Below are 13,190 nucleotides of genomic sequence, written 5' to 3' on the forward strand. Positions count from 1 at the left end.
ATATGCCAGTGTATTTTATACTGCTTCCCATTTAATATGTAATGAAAACTGCAGCAAAGATAAACAGTGCAGAGCAGCTGCAGTCCTTACTCATACAAGAAGTTGCATTGAATTTAGGGGGACCACCTATGGGCTGCATACTGATGCTATTCCCTGTGAGCAAGGGGATACAGAAAGGATGGGAAGGAACAAGAAGTGGATGGAGATAGGGCTCCACCATCCAGCACACCCTCAGAGCTGGAGAAGCATAAGAGAAGCTGAACCCAAAATGGAGAAAAGTAATTTACTTCTTCCCCTGCAAAGGAAGAAAAGGGGGAAGAACTGCGCTTTGCTGGATCAGACCTTATTTATGTGTCTTATGTAAGTGGTTCCCAACTGCTGGTCTGCGGCCTGCTGGCTGCTGTGCCACGACTCTGGGGGCTGGAACTGGGATATACCACTCAGTGCCTCCCCACCCTCCATGGCTGTTAAGAGAGGTATATCCTGCCCCACCTCTCAGCCAGCCAGCATGGGGCAGGGGCAGGGTCTTTTCAGAGACACAGAAAGAGCAGCCACGACCCGGGCAGCCGTGTTCAACTGGTGGCTGGGAGGCAGTGCATGGCTAGGTGAGGGGGATAGACACTGGGGTAGCTGCAGGGGCAGAGCTAGTGCTGGGGGGCTCTGGAGGTGGAGGGCTCTAAGAGGCAGGGAACTTGCACTGGGGGGCACTGGGGTGTCTGGGGTGGGAAGCTGCCACTGGGAGGCTCTTGGGGTGGGGCTAGTAGTGGGGGAGTGGAGGAAATGCTGGCACTGGAGGGCTCTGGGGATGGGGCTAATATTGGGGGCTGGTATGGGGGTAATTCTGAGGGGGGGTGCAGTGGGGCTCTGGAAAAGAAGGCTGGCACTGAGGGGGTCTGGTGGTGGGAGATTTTAAGAGGCAGGGGGCTGGCACTGAGGCGTTTGGAATGGGGGAATGGCACTGGGGAACTCTGAGGGTGGGATACTGGCAATGGGGGGGTTAGGTGCAGGGGCTCTGGGGTCAGTGGCTGGCACTAAGGAATAGTGGAGGGGTGGGGGGCTCTAGAGGTTAGGGCTGGCACTAGGGAATAGTGGAGGTTGGGGATCTCTGGGGACCAAGGTTTTTGGTGTACCGGTAACATTTTATTTGCACGTTCATCATGTGCATAATTAATACACAAATATGCAAATAGAATGGTACTAATCCACCAAAAGTTTGTGAATGGGTTTTCCGGTCCCCAGTATAAAAAAAGGTTGGGAACCACAGTCTTATGTGATGCTGAATACAAAGTGAGGGTAGTCTGGTTAGGCCAAAATAAATAATAAAAAAGGAAAATGATGATGCTTCTTTGTTTCTCGCAGCTTGAATAAATAGGAAGATATTCTCACAGCTTTTCTTGATTCTTGAGTCAAGATTATAGGACAGGTAGGCAGAGTTGTAGGAAAGAGATCTTGTGATGGTGTTCTGTGATGTATGTTAAGGAGCCAGTGTCATATTTTGGGGCTATTTTTGGCCAGGCTAGTGAGATTAAAACTAGCACAGGAATACATGGCTAAACTGCAATCACACCTCCAGTTATGTGTAGAAATACCCTAAGTATATACTGGAGGGGAGTATTTAATTGTCTCACCGTTGCTCTAGTACTAGTACAAATCCAGGATAGACAGACTGCTAGTGTGTTTACCACTATGTACTCAGCACCTGCTCACAACTGTGGAGACATTGGCACATACATGCATTGGCCTCAGAGATAACATTGGTTCTTTGAAACACAACAGTTTGACCTCTGATTTCCTGTTGTTACACCAAACCAGATCTCTCTTAAATATATTCCATTATTTAAAAATCCTCTGCAGTCAGCATGTGGACAGAAACAGAAATAAATGGAATGTGTAGGGACAACAGCAACACATAGCCTTCAGCCTTCATAGTGTTTTCAGCTACTGAGGTAAAAGCTCTCCTATGAGTCTTTGGTGTGGTCTGTCTTGCTTGCTGCATGGTATTGCACTCCTTGAGGTCCTGAAATGCTTACCCAAGCTTAGGATTCACAACAATAGCTGCTGGTTGATCCAGTAGAGACGAGATAAGCCACTTTCTGTACCGTCCATCTAGCTTTGCTACCTCTATTCGATTTGTCCCAGCATCAGTCCAGTAAAGATGCCTGAATGATATTAAACACAATTAAAAGGCTGCCAAAGGTTAAGATGTTATATCTGGGGAGAGGGCTGAGAAAATCTGCTTATAATTAGTTTCTTGTTGGTTTTTTTGTAACATTCAGCATTCAAACGAAAAGCATGTGTCACATTAAGAAACATTGGGACCCTGTAAAATCACATCAATTTCATACCAATGTAACCAATACAGGGATACTGCACTGGTTGTAGAACTGTCTGCTGCCTCACCCCAGTGTTGCAGAACCTCACTGGTGAATTTAAGTGCAGTTTGCTACAGGATTTAGTGGACTTTATTTATAAGGTTAACTAGATTTCTCTTTGTGCGGAAGATTCCGTAACTGCCTCATTTCCTGTCAAACAACCCTGATAAAAGTCTTACTGTGAGGTTTTATTGTTACTTTTGGTGCTGCAGGTAACTAATGAACATCTTCACAGATACCGTAGAAAAACTAATTAAAACTGAAAATTAATTTACAATTCAATTAATCTGATACATTTTGTGAGCACATCTGTTTGGCTTGTTTGGGTCAGAGCTCCTATTTTTTAACAAAAGCATTTTCAGAAACAAGTGTTGCGATAAATGTTTAAGTATCACACCTCATATAAAGGTTTTCTGGTCCTATAAGCAGAGCACTGTTTTCTCTTCCCTGGATTTAGCTAATCTTTATTTTAATAACTTTGTTAATCTTCTTAGCTGTCTCAAAGAAGATCATATATGAAATAAAATAATATTTAGCACTTTACAGTGCCTTCTCTCTGATCCACTGTGACCTCATCACCCTCTTGTGAGAGTATGGGTATGTCTACACTACCCCGCTAGTTCGAACTAGCGGGGTAATGTATGCATACTGAACGTGCAAATGAAGCCCTGGATTTGAATTTCCCGGGCTTTATTTGCATAAGCCGGCCGGCGCCATTTTTAAATGCCGGCTTGTTCGAACCCCGTGCCGCGCGGCTACACGCGGCACGGGCTAGATAGTTCGAACTAGCTAGCCATTCCGAACTATCTGTACACCTCGAGGCAATCACAGCTCCAGTTATGTGTAGATATACCCTAAGTATATACTGGAGAGGGGATTATTTAATTGTCTCGCCATTGCTCTAGTACTAGTACAAACCCAGGACAGACAGACTGCTAGTATATTTACCACTGTGTACTCTGCACCTGCTCACAACTGTGGAGACATTGGCACATAAATGCACTGGCCTCAGAAATAATGTTGGTTCTTGGGCATCGTGCCATGGATAAATCAGACAGTAGGAGAATGTGAATGCTGACAGTGTAAATCTAGGGATTTCAGCACAGAGATTTTCTCCAATGTTACCACTTAGCTGTGTTGAAGCAAAGAGATAATTTTCCCTTCACCCACTGAGTCACATCCAGAAGAACTTTTTACAGGGTATTAAATCACTCCATCCAACCAGATTGTCTTTGTCCTGCTCTGGTAAACTGCACAACCTGCGATGAGGAGATGTTTCACAGAACATACCTCCCAATCCAGGAGGCAAAGCAAGAGAATCCCCCCATGAAACACATGACTGCAAACATCTCTCTTCTCTCCCATCATTCATGCAAGAGGCTCTGATCACAGGAAGTCTGAGTCAATACAGACTCCACAAGCTAAAGAGGGTTGTCTCCAACTATGCCCATCCGCTACCAATAGCAGGTCCTTCCAGTCAAGTTCCAGGCTAACACATCCTGCTGATGGGTGACCTTCCATTGCCCATGATGGGAAATCAGTGAAATGGCTGAGTTCTTTCCTCTCAGGCTATGAACTCAGAGCAGTGATGAGCATTTTTCTTCTTTGTTTTACCAGACTGCTCACTATGTTGTGCTTCTATTGCCACATCCTGACTGAACCTCTAGGAAAAACTAGGAAACTAAGGGTACGTCTACACTACAACGTTAATTCGAACTAACTTAGTTCGAATTAGTTAATTCGAACTAAGCTAATTCGAACTAACGCGTCTAGAACTAAAAACTAGTTCGAATTAGCGTTTTGCTAATTCGAACTAGCAAGTCCACATTGAGTGGACCCTGAACAGGGCTTAAGGATGGCCGGAAGCAGTGCCGGCAGGGCATCAGAGGAGGACTTAGAGCGTGGAGATGCTGTCTCAGGCTAGCCGAGGGCTGCGCTTAAAGGGTCCCGACCCCCACCCCGGACAGACAGTTCTAAGGGGTGCCCCGCTTGCAAAGCAGTCCTGGCTTGGATTGCCCGGAGTACCCACACTGGGCACATCACAGCACTCGGCCATCAGCCCGGCTGCACTTGCCGCAGGCTGCCATCTGGGAAGAGGGGACAATCGGGGGGCTGCAGGAGAGCTTCCACCCCAAGAAGCCCGCAGAGCCAGCCCAGTCCTCCCCATCGGGGGCTCGTACCCCATTCCTCCCTCACCTCCTTCCACTTACCCTTCCCTAGTCCCCCTTCTTATTGATGTACAAAATAAAGATAACGTTTCTTCCAACATTGACTCTGTCTTTATTGAACAAAACTGGGGGAGACTGGGAAAAGGAGGTGGGAGAGGGGAAGAGAAAGGCTGGGAGAGGGGAGGGCAACTAACATGATCAGGGGTTGGGAACAGGTCCCAGATGAAGAGAGGCTACAGAGACTGGGACTGTTCAGCTTAGAAAAGAGGAGATGGAGCGGGGACAGGATAGAGGTCTCTAAAAGCAGGAGTGGGGTGGAGAGGGTGCATACAGAAAAGTTCTTCATGAGTTCCCATAAAGAAGGACTAGAGGACACCAAAGGAAAGGAATGGGTAGTAGGCTTCAAACTAGTACGAGAAAGTTGTTCTTGACAAAGCAAATAGTTAACCTGTGGAACTCCTTGCTGCAGGAGGCTGTGGAGGCTACAACTAGAACAGAGTTTAAAGGGAAGTGAGATCAAGTCATGGAGGTTGGGTCCATGGAGTAGTCTTAGCCAGGGGATAGGAGTGGTGTCCCTGCTCAAACTTTGTGGAAAGCTGGAGAGGGATGGCACGAGACAAATGGCTTGGTCACTGTCTTCGGTCCATCCCCTCCAGGGCCCCTAGGGTTGGCCGCTGTCGGCAGACAGGCTACTGGGCTAGATGGACCTTTGGTCTGACCCAGGACGGCCATTGTAAGCTCAGGGCTCAGGGTCGGGGGTCTCAGTGGACCCCCTTGATTTTCATGCACACCTGCTCCTGGGTGGCCAGGCTGGCAGCTCTCCTGCCCTAGACGGCCACTTTCCTGTGCCTAGTGCGGAGATCGTGGACGAGGTCCACGATGTCCGCACAAGCCCAGGAAGGTGCCCGCCTCTTGCGGTCCCGGGCAAGCTCCCGGGAGCTGCCAGCCTGGTCCCGGGAAGAGGGGGTGGGCTGGGGGACATCGGGTGGGTGGCTCTATGCCGTGCCAGGTGCAGGGTCTGCTGGCTGGGTGCTGGCAGGCTTTCACCTGGCACGGGCACCGTAGCCAGCCCATGTCCCTTTAAGGGGTCCGGGCCGGGGGGGGGGGGGCCATAGAGTTTCCCTGGTGTTGGCCAGAGTGGCCACCAGGGAAACCTGGGGAGGGCTAGACTCCCACTAGTTCGAATTAAGGGGCTACACACCCCTTAATTCGAACCAGTAAGTTCGAACTAGGCTTAATCCTCGTAAAATGAGGTTTTCCTAGTTCGAACTAAGCGCTCCGCTAGTTCGATTCAAATTTGAACTAACGGAGCGCTAGTGTAGCGGCTATGAATGTTAGTTCGAACTAACGTCCGTTAGTTCGAACTAACTTTGTAGTGTAGACATACCCTCACAGTTTTAAATATCAACACTATTCGGATGAATAGCTGAGCACAATAATTTCACTCACTTCCAAGATTGGCTGAGATCAGTCAGTGAATTAAAGGCAGCTGACTGATGCCATAGCTGAACAAGACGATGGTGATGCCAGAAGGGAGAGGGAAACATTTTACAGAGACAATCACTGCCATGTTGTCTCATATCAATAAGGGAGTCTGTCTTCAGTCAAGCTGGTTCACTGACTGGAAGTTGCTTTCAAACTCCTCGCTGTTTCTGGCTGCTGAAACAGCTACTGCTGCCAAAAAATGCCTTCTTTTCTCATGAGGTAAATAGCAAGAGACTGTGTCCCTTACTGACTTGGTCACTATGACTTTTGTCACTCTCCAGGCTGGAAAATAGGAACTCACTGTGCTTGGAATGATTGTGCCTGCCATAAAACACTTCAGCTGGTCCAATATGTGGCAAGCCACCTCATAAATGGCTATTGAGAACAAATGCCCCATTCATAATATTGACTCCCCAGAAAAGAGGGTTAATAAGGATTACTGTGGCTGTCTCCGATCTTATTTTGCTGACCACTTGAGGGAGAGGTGGGATTGGAGGAAAGGCACAGAGAAGTGGTGTGTTCCATTGTATTGTGAACGCATCCCCCAGAGACTGCATGTCAATGTCCACATAGGAACAGTATTGTGGACACTTCTTGTTGGCATTGGTTGCAAACAAATTCACTGTGGGGAACCCCGCACTGGTGAACAATTGATGGGAGGATCCTGCAGTCCATTTCCTATTCGTGATTGGAGTTAAAATTCCTGCTGAGGTTGTTGGCAGCGAGATTGTCCTTGCCCAGCAGGTAGGAGGCTTGAAGGTATATGTCATGTCTAATGTACCAAGTCTAGAGGCAGACAGCCTCCATGCACAGATGGAAAGATCTGGGCTCCCCTTGTCTGTTGATGTAAAACATTGTGGCTTGATTGTCCATAAAAATCTGAACCATTCTGTTACGTATGAGGTGCAGGAAATGTTGGCATGCATAGAATACCGCCCAGAACTCTAATATGTTTATGTACAGGTTGGATTCTTGCGGGGACCATTGTCCTTGAGTTATGAGAGGGCCTGAATGAGCCCCCTCCCCAACCCAGGAGAGAGGCATCCATCATGATAGTCATGGATGGGGGTATTTGTGAAAAGGTATCTCAGTGCACACATTTTTGGGGTCTGCCCACCAGTCTGTGGAATGTTTGATTCTGGTTGGAATCGATACCAGTTGGTTGATGCTGTTGTATCACGGCTTGTATACCATCCTCAGCCACTGTTGCATCAGTCTCATATGTAGTCTGGCATGCAACTCTACTGACAAGACTGCCACCATGTGTCCTAGTAACTGAAGGAAAATCCTTGCTGGGACTTGTGGAGTGGCTTGAACTAACAATATGAGGTAACGTATAGTCTGTTGCGGTTGAGATGCTAAGCTTCCACACAATCAAGGTGAGCACCGATAAACTCCGTTGTCTGAGCTGGTTGGAGTTTGAGTTTGGAAAGATTTATATGTAACCTGAGGGTCTGAAAAAGAGATCTGATCAGACAGACTGCATTTCATGCCTCCTGGCTTATGCTTGCTCCTATCGTCCCTTGCTTGCAGAGATGTGCAGTGTTGACCACCAACACCTTTGAGAAGATCCTTGGGGCTGTGGAGAGTCCAAATGGCATCACTGTATATTAGAAGTGTGTGCCACCCACTACGCATCTGAGGTACTTGAGATGTGCTGGATGTATGGATGTGTGGAAATACATGTCCTAGAGATCGAGAGTCGATAACCAATCCTCTTTGTTAAAGGAGGGGAATATAATGGATAGGGTGACTATCTTAAATTGTCGTGGTCGTATGTGTCTCTTGAGCGTCCTGAAATTGAGAATTGGTCTCCACCCCCGACTACTTTGACATGAGGAAGCAGTGAGAGTAAAATCCTTCTTCCTTGTATCGATGTAGAGCCAATTCCACTGCACCTAAGTGGACAATCGCCTGGGGTATGTCTACACTACAAAGTTAGTTCGAACTAACGGATGTTAGTTCGAACTAACTTTCATAGGCGCTACACTAGCGCTCCGTTAGTTCGAACTTAATTCGAACTAACGGAGCGCTTAGTTCGAACTAGGTAAACCTCATTTTACGAAGACTAAGCCTAGTTCGAACTTACTAGTTCAAATTAAGGGCTGTGTAGCCCCTTAATTCGAACTAGTGGGAGGCTAGCCCTCCCCAGGCTTCCCTGGTGGCCACTCTGGCCAACACCAGGGAAACTCATCTGCCCCCCTCCCGGCCCCGGACCCCTTAAAGGGGCACGGGCTGGCTACGGTGCCCGTGCCAGGTGCAAGCCTGCCAGCACCCAGCCAGCAGACCCTGCACCTGGCACGGATGGAGCCACCCACCCGATGCCCCCCAGCCCTCCCCCTCTTCCTGGGACCAGGCTGGCGGCTCCCGGGAGCTTGCCCGGGACCGCAAGAGGCGGGCACCCGCCTATCCTAGTGCGGACATCATGGACCTCATCCACGATCTCCACACTAGGAACAGGAAAGTGGCCAGCTAGGGCAGGAGAGCTGCCAGCCTGGCCACCCAGGAGCAGGTGTGCATGAAAATCAAGGGGGTCCACTGAGACCCCCTACCCTGAGCCCTGAGCTTACAATGGCCGTCCTGGGTCAGACCAAAGGTCCATCTAGCCCAGTAGCCTGTCTGCCGACAGCGGCCAACCCTAGGGACCCTGGAGGGGATGGACCGAAGACAGTGACCAAGCCATTTGTCTCGTGCCATCCCTCTCCAGCCTTCCACAAACCTTGGGCAGGGACACCACTCCTACCCCCTGGCTAATAGCACTCCATGGACCCAACCTCCATGACTTGATCTCACTTCCCTTTAAACTCTGTTCTAGTTGTAGCCTCCACAGCCTCCTGCAGCAAGGAGTTCCACAGGTTGACTCTTTGCTTTGGGAAGAAGAACTTTCTGTTACTAGTTTGAAGCCTGCTACCCATTCCTTTCCTTTGGGGTCCTCTAGTCCTTCTTTATGGGAACTAATGAAGAACTTTTCTGTATGCACCCTCTCCACCCCACTCCTGCTTTTAGAGACCTCTATCCTGTCCCCCCTTCGTCTCCTCTTTTCTAAGCTGAAAAGTCCCAGTCTCTTTAGCCTATCTTCATATGGGACCTGTTCCCAACCCCTGATCATTGAAGTTGCCCTCCCCTCTCCCACCCTCTCTCTTCCCCTCTCCCACCTCCTTTTCCCAGTCTCCCCCAGTTTTGTTCAATAAAGACAGATTCCATTTTTGAACACAATTGTCCTTTATTTTGTACATCAAGAAAAGGGGCTAGGGAAGGGTAAGTGGAAGGAGGTGAGGGAGGAATGGGGTACGAGCCCCCAATGGGGAGGACTGGGCTGGCTCTGCGGGCTTCTGGGGGTGGAAGCTCTCCTGCAGCCCACCAATTGCCCCCTCTCCCCAGATGGCAGCCTGCGGCAAGTGCAGCCGGTCTGATGGCCAAGTGGTTTGATGTGCCCAGTGTGGGTACTCCGGGCACTCCAATCCAGGACTGCTTTGCAAGCGGGGCACCCCTTAGAACTGTCTTTCCGGGGTGGGGGTCGGGACCCTTTAAGCACAGCCCTCGACTAGCCTGAGACAGCATCTCCACGCTCTAAGTCCTCCTCTGATGCCCTGCCGGCACTGCTTCCGGCCATCCTTAAGCCTGGTTCAGGGTCCACTTAATGTGGACATGCTAGTTCGAATTAGCAAAACGCTAATTCGAACTAGTTTTTAGTTCTAGACGCGTTAGTTCGAATTAGCTTAGTTTGAATTAACTTAGTCGAACTAAGTTAGTTCAAATTAGCGCTGTAGTGTAGACGTACCCCTGGAGAAGAATATTTTTGTGAGATGGGTCCTGAAGAGGGATGGGGAAAGTGGGTGGGAAGGGTGGTTAGAAGAAAAGGGGATACAATATCCATCCTTTATAATGTCCAATGCCCATCTGTCCGTTGTGATGGAGGACCATTGATGGCAAAAGGGTGCTAGACGTTGATGAAATAGGTAAATAGAATGGGGTCACCTTGAGCAGAGACTCTCGATCTGAAATTCAAAAAGTTTATCTTGAAGTTGATGGTTGAGAGGTGGAGGATTGGTCGCAGGTTTGCCTCCTCCTGTTCTGGCGCTGCCTCCTTCTGTTATTGAATTGCCTTTGTGCTTGGCGAAAAGGCGTGGGTGAAACTTCTTCCCTCTTTGTGCTTTACTGCATGGATATGGATACCTAACATCTTCAAGGTGGCATTGGAATCCTTGAGTGAGTGAAGGGAGGTGTCAGTGGTGTTGGTGAAGAGCTTAGCTCCCTGAAAGTAAAGATCTTCTACTGTTGCCTGGACCTCTTGGGGAAATCCAGACAAGTGTAGCCATGACGAACTCCTCATCACCACTGCTGTCACAATGAAGCAAGACACAGTCTTAGAGGCATCTAGAGCAGTATGAAGGGCTGTATATGAGATCCATTTACTCAAAAATGAGGTGTGTGTATTTGGCAAGCATGGCTGTGTAGTTTCATGTGCGTAGTTAGAGAGACGCAGAAGAATATGCCTTCCTTCCCATGAGGTCAAGACGTTTCCACTCCTTGTCATAGGGAGTGGTCCTCGTCGCACTCTGTTTTCCCATTTGGTTCATCACATCAACTACTAAGGAGCTAGGGGCCAGATGCGAGGACATGAAGTCAGCCCCCCTTGTGGTGCTATGTAGTATTTGTGGTCTGATCTCTTGCAGACCAGTGATACTGTCACTGGTATCTGCCAGATAGACTTGGCAGTATCCACAAGGGCTGGGTCTATGGGGAGGGCCAATTTGACTGTTGTGAGGCACGTAGTATATTGATTAATTTGTGCCAAGTCTCAGGGAGGATGACTAGTGAGATTTCCAGGACATTCGCCACCTTCCTGTAAAGCTCTTGGAAGGACTTAAAGTCATCTCCAGCTGTGGGAGGTGGAGGCATCAGTGTGTCATTGGGGGAGGTTGATGAGATGTGTGTTGGTGGGTACAAAGAGGTGGTAGACTCATCATCACTTGAGGGTGGCTCGGCCACCTCCTGGCACACTGATCTATCTAAGGACGGTATTGAGCTGGCCCTGATGGTACAGGTGGGGTTGGTTGAGGCAGCATTTGTTGTGGTTGCTGGGCTCTGTAGGGGCCCCAAAGGATCCCAGTATGGCTAGTTGGCTGGCATTAGCATGGGAGGTGGCAGCCTTTGGGGTGGTTGCCACTGGGGTAAAGCTTGTTGCATTTGTTGCTGCTGCTGCAGTTGAGACTGTTTGGGTGAGGAGTGCCTTGGTGAATGGGCACTGACAAGAGGCTCATGATCCTTGTCACTCAACAATGGCGGTGCTGATCCCACAGGAGTGGATAAGGTAAACTTGCTGGATGTGCCAAATAAGGGGGTTGTCAGCATGGATATCATTCTTAGCTGCTCTGCTGTTGTTAACGGGAGCAGTTAGCTAAGTGCCGGTGCTGTCGGTATCAGAGGGAGTATGGAGGGTGGTAGTGACACTAACTGGATGTGGACGGTGCTAGTTGTGTAGTCATTGGAGCTGGTTGTTTGTGTTTCCTCAGTACCAGAGGCGGCATGGGTACCAATGGCAGGGAGTACGTCTTAGATTTTTTTGATGCCGACAGAGCATCCGAAGAAGGCATTTTTGACTTAGACTTCACTGGTATCATATCAGAGGTGAGAAAGGCCAGCAGTGCTGACTTTGACTTAGGCTTCTCCGGTATCCTCGCAGCCACCTTTGGGGGTTCCCTTGGGTACCACACATGCACTATGGGGATAGGAACCAGGTAAGAACCTAGATAAATAAAAGCTGGATAAACAGAAAAGGGGTTGGAAGCTTCCTCCCTCTGCAGAAGCCATAGGGCAGGTTCTTTCACAAATTCTTAATTTAATGCCAGGAAGAATGTTCATCATAATGGCCTGTGCACCAGAATCCAAATGAGGCATGACTGGTCCACCACTTGGGGAATATATGCAGTGCCCAGGCAGCTAGCTAGAACATATGACGCTTCCAGTTACGTGTGTTAGACTGAGACACATGCTGCTTCTGATCAAAGCAGGTCAGTTTAACGTCTGTCCCAGGGAAGATAATGGAGCAGGTAATTAAGGAAATCATATGCAAACACTTGGAAGGTAATAAAGTGATAGGGAATAGCCAGCATGGGTTTGTGAAGAACAAGTCATGCCAAACTAATCTGATAGCTTTCTTTGATAAGATAACGAGCCTTGTGGATAAGGGAGAAGCGGTGGATGTCATATACCTAGACTTTAGTAAGGCATTTGATACGGTCTCACATGATATTCTTATTGATAAACTAGGCAAATATAACTTAGATAGGGCCACGATAAGGTGGGTGCATAATTGGCTGGATAACCGTAGTCAGAGAGTTGTTGTTAACGGTTCTAAATCCTGCTGGAAAGGGATAACAAGTGGAGTTCCTCAAGGGTCTGTTTTGGGACCGTACTGTTCAATATCTTCCTCAATGATGTAGATATTGGGATAGAGAGTACGCTTATTAAGTTTGCAGATGATACCAAACTGGGTGGGGTTGCGACTTCTTTGGAGGATAGGGACATAATTCAAAATGACCTTAGCAAGTCAGAGAAATGGTCAGAGGTAAACAGGATGAGGTTTAATAAAGAGAAATGCAAAGTGCTCCACTTAGGAAGGAACAATCAGTTCCATACATACAAGACGGGAAGCGACTGTCTAGGAAGGAGCATGGCGGAAAGGGATCTAGGGGTCATAGTGGACCACAAGTTGAATATAAGTCAACAGTGTGATGCTGTTGCAAAAAAAGCAAATATGATTCTAGGTTGTATCAACAGGTGTGTTGTAAGCAAAACTCGTGAAGTCATTCTGCCGCTCTACTCTGCACTAGTTAGGCCTCAGCTGGAGTACTGTGTCCAGTTCTGGGCGCCACATTTCAAGAAAGATGTGGAGAAATTGGAAAGGGTACAGAGAAGAGCGACAAGAATGATTAAAGGTTTAGAGAACATGACCTATGAAGCCAGGCTTCATGAACTGGGCTTGTTTAGTTTGGAAAAAAGAAGATTAAGGGGGGACATGATAGCGGTTTTCAAATATCTAAAAGGGTGTCACAAGGAGGAAGGAGAAAATTTGTTCCTCTTGGTTTCTGAGGACAGGACAAGGAGTAATGGGCTTAAAATGCAGCAGGGGAGGTTTAGATTGGACATTAGGAAAAAATTC

The 13,190-nt window shown here is 48.3% G+C and overlaps 1 protein-coding gene across 3 annotated transcripts in view; it reads right to left on the reverse strand.

Annotated features, from left to right (window-relative positions):
* Positions 1-13,190, reverse strand: part of LRP2 (LDL receptor related protein 2) — a 220,019-nt gene that overhangs the window by 27,123 nt on the left and 179,706 nt on the right. For all 3 annotated transcript variants that reach the window (XM_075933562.2, XM_075933563.2, XM_075933560.2), the window contains exon 68: positions 2,031-2,159. In XM_075933562.2, coding sequence (XP_075789677.2) covers positions 2,031-2,159 — 129 coding nt within the window. The remainder of the gene's footprint in view (positions 1-2,030; positions 2,160-13,190) is intronic.

Source organism: Pelodiscus sinensis, chromosome 7 (genome assembly GCF_052426305.1).
Source record: "Pelodiscus sinensis isolate ZL-2025 chromosome 7, ASM5242630v1, whole genome shotgun sequence".
Lineage (NCBI taxonomy): Eukaryota > Metazoa > Chordata > Testudines > Trionychidae > Pelodiscus > Pelodiscus sinensis.